This window comes from Thamnophis elegans, chromosome Z, assembly GCF_009769535.1.
Source record: "Thamnophis elegans isolate rThaEle1 chromosome Z, rThaEle1.pri, whole genome shotgun sequence".
NCBI lineage: Eukaryota > Metazoa > Chordata > Lepidosauria > Squamata > Colubridae > Thamnophis > Thamnophis elegans.
Window position 1 is genome coordinate 129,851,060 of NC_045558.1, and position 8,233 is coordinate 129,859,292.

Consider the following 8,233-nt stretch of genomic DNA (forward strand, 5'->3'; position numbering starts at 1 on the left):
AGATGGCTCCAGTCATAAGCAAAGCAAATACCGCCGGCAGAAGTCCATTTAAGACAAGATATTTCAAAATTCCTTGCGGCAAGGTTTGACAGCTAACAAAAGCAGAATGGTAGGATTAGACCTAGCAGCCCCTCACCCAAGATTCAGCACAGGACAAAAGCCATTAGCCACAATAGGAACTGCTCAACATCCCTTTAGAAACGCAAACCCCATATATCATAAATCCCAAATTTCAAAGTTTACAGAAACTACAAAAATCCATCCACCTACTCAGCCATTTATTCAGCTGACCCAGAACTGCATGCTGTCTTTGTGTGTATTTCTATTCATCAATAAACTCTCCTTCCAATCAGCCTCCATGTTGTTTCCAGCGTCTTTCTCCCAGCTTGGAATTGAACCAGATGGATTTTCCTTTCAACAGGGGTCTGCTAGATAGTTATATCATAGTTAATTAAAATGCACTCTCTTGTATCCTTTTTCACCATTTTTTATCATTTCACTTATTAAATTTGGTTACAAATTTATTTTGTATGCAATTTTTAATGTATATGGACTTTAATGTATATGTACATTGCATGGATTAATTAAATGAAGTGGAGAGGGATACAAGACTTTTATCAATAAATAATGGCTCACCAAAGCAAGCAAGGAAGCTGACAAAGATAGGGCAATTTTCATCATGAATAAGGTGAATTATATCAGGGTAGCTAATAAGCAATTTGACAACATCATCTTTTTCCAAGACCTCTCCTCAATCCCCACAACAAAAAAGGTACAACACCAAAGTACAAGAAATCGTAAAAATAATCAATTCTGCATCATGCAAAGCTTTGTGCATAAAAATTAGTTTATCTCTTTTTTAGTTGCTTTTTCTTATTGAGATCAGGTCTCAGTATAATGATATAGCATTTGGGGGGAAATATGCAGAGCAATAATCCAGCTGCTGAAGCCAAAATGGAGAAGATCTCCACAGCCACCATATATTTTCCCTTGGTGCTCAAATAGGTAGGAACAAACGTTAGCCAGACACTACAAAAGACCAACATGCTGAAGGTGATGAATTTGGCTTCATTGAAACTGTCAGGTAAATTCCTAGCTAGGAAGGCCACCATGAAACTGACAGCAGTCAAGAACCCCATGAAGCCAAGGACAGCATAAAACATTGTGGTTGAACCCTCATTACATTGCAGGAGAATTTCTTTAGCCATGGAGTGCATGTCAGAATCGGAGAAAGGGGGAAAAATTGCTAACCACACTGCACAAATGGTGAATTGCATCAGGCAGCATGGTAGGACAATAGAAAGAGCCATCCTTTTCCCCACCCATTTCTTCATTTTTGAGCCTGGCTTAGTAGCCATGAAAGCAAGAACAACAATGGTTGTTTTACCCAATATACAAGAGAGAGCCAGAGAGAAAATTATGCCAAAAGCTGTTTGTCGCAAAAGACATTTTACTTGGTTAGGTTGCCCAATGAAGAGAAAAGTGCAAAGGAAAGAGAGCAGGAGAGCAATGAGAAGAGTATAGGTGAGGTTCCTGTTGTTGGCTTTGACAATAGGGGTGTCCCAGTGTTTAATGAAGATCCCTAGTATTAAAGCTGACATTAAAGATAAGGAGACGGCTATGGCTACCAAAGAAATCCCCAAAGGCTCTTGATAAGTCAAGTAAGTTATGTTTTTTTGAAGACAACAATCCTGATTTTTGTTTGGATATTGATCTTCTGGGCATGGGAAACAATAGTCTGAGTCTGGAAAGAAAGAAAGAAAAACAAAAAAGAAAACCAGTCATGGAAACAGTAACTTTTTTTAACATCAATTATTAATTACACACTAGATCCAGTAATATGCTAATCCAAGAACCACCAAGGGGGAACTCATACACGCACCAAAAGTGGCAGGGAAATCATGGTATATAGACATGGAGAAATGCATAACTAATATGTTATCAATTCAGTAGTGAAACATTTGCAAATAAAACAACCAAGCTAAGAGACCAGCAAAGATTCCACGAATGAAACCTGAGACGCTTCTTCTATTTTGTTACAGCACTTCAAATTCACCACACCTTGATGTTTCGGAATTCTCTAGCTTTTGAGACATCCTATTTGAGTTGCTAAAATGTCCTTTATCTGAATACTATTTGGAAACAGCACTTGGTCCACAATGCATGACACTTGCAGGTCTGGTTGTGTCATGTCCCCATAGAGCCCTATCAAGACATTTCCATTCTGGAGGGGAGGGCCAGGATTCTCCTTTACAAACTTTACAACCTTTTGCCATCTCTGATCTTTCTGTCACTTGTAGCTTCTTGGGAATGGAGGGGGGAGGGATAGGCCTTGGGCTATCTGTTTTATATCAGTTCTGAAGGAATGCCTGAGAACAGCTTCTTATCACCTTCTCAGTTCAAGTTCCCACAACAACTTCACACCTGTGGTTAGATCACCTTGGACTGGATAGAGGGGAAGGGTTTCTGCAACCTTTAATCTAATGGTTCTGAGCAGGAATTTCAGATCCTGCCTTACTCTTCTTGCTATCACTATCTCCCAATAAAAGTGTCCTTTTGAAATGTTGCTTGTTTCAAGATTTCTGTTTTCTAGAGGAGAGAGGAGAAGCAAGTCCTTACAGTTTGTCTCATGGCACACCTGAGTTACTCTATTCTTGCATGAACTGTACTAACTCCTAGGTGCTCTCCATGTGCAATTCATCTTTCTGGTTCTCTCCTTTTAAAGGCCTGCATGTAACAGAGACAAGCTATAGGTGGATTATCTGCCATCAGAGAAGTGCCCCCCCCCCCCAGGTTGCCTCTGTTAAATTTTATTAGCTAATTAATTTGGAGAGACACTTTCTGTTTAGTTGCCCCGGTCTTTTGCATCACCCTCTCATTTGAGTTTTGAGGAATTCCTGCACTTTTAGCCTTGGAGTAAGCTAGGAAGATGGCTTTTCCCCAAGGTGTAGCTCTAGGATGGCAGTTGAGTCAGAAGGTTGATTTGTCTGGAACTTGTGGCAAAGGTGGTTTTGTTTTTATAATCTTTTTTATGGTTTGTTTCAAGCCACCTAGGCAGCCATATTTACTGTAACACGAATATATTCTGTATGGACTAGGAAGTAAAAATAAGTATAAATCTAGGGAAAGACATTGCTGTTGTATTAAATTCAGATGCTATTAGAGCCGTGGTGGCACAGTGGTTAGAATGCACAACTGCAGGCTACTTCTGATGACTGCCAGCTGACTTGCAATTTGACAGTTCAAATCTCACCAGGCTCAAGGTTGACTCAGCCTTTCATCCTTCCGAGGTGAGCAAAATGAGGACCTAGATTGTTGGGGATAATAGGCTGACTCTGTAAACCACTTAGGGAGTGCTGTAAAGCACTATGAAGCCATATATGAGTCTAACTGCTATTGCCATTGCTATCTGTATGGAATATGAAGTAAAAATAAGTATAAATCTAGGGAAGACATTACAGTTGTATTAAATGGAAATGCTATTGTCAGCATTTCAGATAGTCTAGTAATAAACTTTGGTTTCCTGCAAAAATATTTAAAGTATATTCAAGGAACCTGAAGAAGGAACAACTCAAATCTAGGAAATCCATTGATTCAGCTTGTTAGAATGTACTGATTAGTGTTATCATCAAATAGCTTGTTGAATTATGAAAATTCAATTCAATTACTTCATTGCTGAATCGTACAATGATAATGGGAAGGTCAAGATTTTCAGTCACCATAATATTAAAAATTCAGATCCCAGATTTATGGGCCATGGTGACACAGTAGTTAGAATGCAGTACTGCAGGCTACTTCTGCTGATCACTGGCTACCAGAAGTTCAGCAGTTCGAATCTCACCCAGGCTCAGGGCTGACTCAGCCTTCCATCCTTCCAAGGTGGGTACAATGAGGAGCCAGATTGTTGGGGGCAATATGCTGACTCTGTAAACTGCTTAGAGAAGATTGTAAAGTACTGTGAAGTTGTATATAAGTCTAAGTGCTATCACTATTATATTTATATAGTCACTGATATATTCAATACATTTCTTTGCTTACCCATTTGGTCAGCTATCTTCCCTTCTGGACACCGTCGACAGTCGTAGCAGCAAGATAACTTCCCTTCCACTTTTATCTTGCTATGACCAACAGGACATTTCTCATTACAGAGAGAAAGAGGCAATGTCTATTCATCAACAAAAAGACAAAATCAACTGAAGAATTTATATATTAGGATTGTTCTTTTCATCAGTTAAACATACCCCAAATCTTCATATCTAACTCAAAACTGTTTTTTTAAATCTTCAGTTGTATCTTGTTTCATAGCTATTGCACTGATAAACTGATCATTCTCAGGAATAGCATTCTAAACATATCTTCTGAGGAAATCACAGCCAAGAGCTGTTTTGGGAGAGTTTTCATATCTGGACCTCTTGGAACACACTTTCATTGAGATCCAATTTTAAATTCTACATTTGCTATATCTCTTTCAAAACTAGACTGATCAGATCTATAATGTTCCTAAATCAGCTTTAGAATTCTTTTTTACAAACATAGAAAGAAGTAAGAAAGATGTTTATTGTGTCATATCCCTTTGCTCATAGATTAGTTTATGTTAGAAGAAGAATGTATTCCTTCATCACTTTAATGAATCTCATAGATACTGTGCAATTGTATTTTGATTGATTCTATTCTTTCAATGGAAATACAGAGACAGAGGTACAGAATACTATAGCATAAATTCTTCATTTTTGAATCATATATTTCAATACAAAGAATGTTGATATATTGTTATTAGCTGAGGAATCATGTCCAACCCCATGGACAATGTTTCTCCAGGCCTTCCTGTCCTCTACCATCCTCTGGAGTTCATTTAAGCTCATGCCTACTGCTTCAGTGACTCCATCCAGCCACTTCCTTCTCTGTCATCCCTTTCTTCTTTTGCCCTCAATTTTTCCCAGCCTTAGGCTCTTCTCCAGTTAGCCCTACCTTCTCAATAGGTGACCAAAGTACTTGAGTTTCTTCTTCAGGATGTGGTCTTCTAAAGAGCAGTCAGGGTTGATCTCCTCTAGGACTGACTGGTTGGATCACCTTGCAGTCCAAGGGACTTGCAGGAGTCTTCTCCAGCACCATAGTTCAAAGGCCTCAATTCTTTGGCGTTCAGCCTTTCTTATGGTCCAACCTTCACAGCCATACATTGTAAATGGAAAAACCATAGCATTGACTATACACACTTTTGTTGGCAGGGTGATGTCTCTGCTTTTTAGTATGCTGTCTAGATTTGCCATAGCTTTCCTCCCCAGGAGCAAGTGTATTTTAATTTCTTGGCTTTGATATGTAGTCAGTATATTTAAAATATATTTCAAAAACAGTGTTTCTTTAGGCTATTTCTTCTAATTGTGGCTGCTAAGAATTTAACCCAAGTATTGTTGTTGTATTTAGATCATTTAATGATATGAGGCAATGACTAATTGATTTACCTTAAAGTGGAAAATGTGACACACCTGGTTAAATATGAGTGGCCAAACAGCATCCTTGGCAGAAATGGTGAGGAGCTTATCTGGGGGAGCCATGGGGTCAATCTTTCCAATTTGAACTCTCAGAAAGGACATGTTTGGGAATGTCACCCAATTTAGAATATCAAATCCAGTTACTAATTCCCCATTGGGGCCAAAAGAAATATCTTCCCCAGCACTGTTGTTAAAGGAGACTTTCTGCAAAAAACGATGGACCTAAAAGAAAAAGATCAGCAAGAAAAAAAAAAAGAGATCAGAAAGTTAGCAGGTTTCCATAAAGGGTGTGAGTAATTCTGTTTCTTCATTTTGATTTGAATTATGCTCCGTGAAAAGTAAGCTGTTAAATTTTGCATCAATCTTACACTATTTAGAACTGGAATAAAATTATGTTCTCTGCATTATGCATTATCTATCATATCTCAAAATAAGATATGATAATTGAACATGTTTTAGATGAAAATTCTAACAAATATATTGGACATTAATACAATTAAGCGAGTCCAGAGGTATTTCTCTGCTTGCAACAGAATCTCTTATGCCATCAGACTCAAAATTTTGGGCTTGGACAACCTGGAACTATACCACCTGCAGTCTGACTTAAGCATAGTACACAAAATTGTCTGCTACGATGTCCTACCTGTCAATGAAAGTTAGAAACCCAACAGATAAATTTGCTCTGATCAAATGAGCAATTCAATACACTTTACAGGACCTGATGATATTCTTGAATTTTGTATTAGCTAACATTACCTGCCATGATGATTGAAAGAAAAGATTCCATCTGTTCTCATCAATTATTCTACCATTTTTGGAGGCACACATGGCTGTCAAAGCATGTGCCACAGCATAGACTGCATTATAGATGCTGTAGCTGTGGCCTGTCATGCTCATTTCAAACACAGATTGAGAAAGAGTCTCCAGCTTCTCCTCTCCAGTGCAGATCCTGTTAGAATTCCCATCTGTAATATCACTGGAGAAGGAGCATTCAAATGCATCTTTCCAGAAATCCCTAATGAAACCATCTTCTTTGTCAAAGTTTGGGTTTCTCTTCTGCAAAAATTGCTGGAATCCTGTTAGCTCTTTTGAGTGAATTGCAAAGGAAAGTGCACCATGGAGAAAACCAAGAGGCAACTTTCTTTGCATAAGAATGGAGGTGAACTCCACTTGGGCTGTCATAATCCACACTTTGGTTTTTCTCTCTTTCAGAATATCATCAGAATCTAAACCATAGATAATAACTCTCAAAGTCACCACAGATGTAATTTCAGCATTCACGACCACTGCAATGGCTGCGCTCCCCATGATGACTTTGTATAATTTATCCGCCTCCTCCACCATCTCAGCAGCTTCATTACCATACATTACTTGGGGGATATTTTCTATAAAGTCAAAGCAGATTCCTCTCTCTGAAAATATAGGAAGCCTCTTTTCAATGAATCTCTCTTTGTCCTCCTCGTACAGAGAAATCAACCCAACCCAGATCCATCCAAAATGCAACAGTAAATGTAGTATTCCTTTAAACTGGTGCGTCTCATCTGGGAACATCCAGTTGACAAAATGTCCTTCTGTTTCCTTGTTCATCAGTGGAGCACATCCATATGTGATCTAAGTAGAAGAAAACAATACAGGAAAAAGGGCATTTTTCCAAGATAGACTATGCAATATGTATGTTGGCTCATTGGCATCCTTGCTTATTTTTTTTAAGGCAGTTCCCACACCATAGTGTAAGCCAATCTTCTTGTTTTAGTAGAAAGAGCATAAGAGACTGATTGATTGATTGATTGATTGATTGATTGACTGACTGACTGACTTTAACAAGTTGGTATCAGGAAGTTTCATACTATATTAAAAACAAAGATGGGTCTGATTTCCATTATAGATCATTAACTGGCTTATTCTTGCTGATGCTTTAGTATATTTTTGGGGAAGCTACCATAAGGACTCAATATCTGAAAATGATAAATAGCTACTGGACCTTCCAATCTTGCTCCATTTCTGTTCTCACCTGAGGAAACTTGTAGTTGCACAGTGTGATTGCCATATTGAGACAGGTTTTAGTACGGGGTCCTCCAATGACTGCTAATGTATTGGTCTGGTCATTATATTTGTAGTTGGGGATAAATTTATCTTTTGTAGATAGAAATTCCATTGCTAAATGATAAGTGGTAATTTCCTCAAGATAGTCAGTAGCCATGTGGAAACCAAGACTAACATTGGGTAAGACAGAGGGATTTTCATTTATCTCCTTTACAGCAAATGCCAAAGCCAAAGCATGTTGGTAATTATGAGTGAGGAACCTTCAATGAGAGTTATAAATTATGTCAGTATATTTCCAACTCAGAATCAGACAGTTGCAATGTTTTGATTATTACGCATATTCTTATTCACATGATATGTAACACTCATTATTTGCTCTTGACACTTGAAATGTCTATGGAGATTCTCAACCATCTATGTCATGGTTGTCCCAAAGGTACATTTTCAAGAGGCAACTGGACTTTCTGGTTTTTCTTTGAAGACGTTTTGCTTCTCATCCAAGAAGCTTCTTCTGTTCTGAGTTGAAGAAGGGATGAAGAAAAACATCTTCAAAGAAAAACTACAAAGCCCAGTTGCCTCTTGAAAAAATACCTTTGGGACACTTGGAATGTGGTCTTTAACAAACAACTGCCCTGGATTTTATGGCTGAGAAAGAACTGATATGGGGAAGAGTAAATCAATATTTATCTTTGACTACCTTT

The 8,233-nt window shown here is 38.2% G+C and overlaps 1 protein-coding gene across 1 annotated transcript; it reads right to left on the reverse strand.

Moving 5' to 3' along the window:
* Positions 1-848: 848 nt before the first annotated feature.
* On the reverse strand, positions 849-7,040 carry LOC116522785 (vomeronasal type-2 receptor 26-like). The gene is made up of 4 exons (XM_032237814.1): positions 6,246-7,040; positions 5,484-5,711; positions 4,039-4,165; positions 849-1,744 (listed from the first exon to the last, which is right to left on the reverse strand). Exons 1-4 carry the CDS (start codon positions 7,038-7,040, stop codon positions 849-851), a joined length of 2,046 nt encoding a protein of 681 aa, XP_032093705.1.
* Between the last annotated feature and the right edge of the window lie 1,193 nt (positions 7,041-8,233).

What these genes read in the sequence shown, in the direction of transcription:
- LOC116522785 (XM_032237814.1), bottom strand. Translation starts at nt 7,040, where the DNA reads ATGTTCCCAGATGAGACGCACCAGTTTAAAGGAATACTACATTTACTG. An exon ending in TCTTTCAATCATCATGGCAG is followed by an intron (nt 5,712 to 6,245) that starts GTAATGTTAGCT and finishes TTTTTCTTTTAG; the next exon opens with GTCCATCGTTTTTTGCAGAA. An exon ending in GGCCACTCATATTTAACCAG is followed by an intron (nt 4,166 to 5,483) that starts GTGTGTCACATT and finishes GTTGATGAATAG; the next exon opens with ACATTGCCTCTTTCTCTCTG.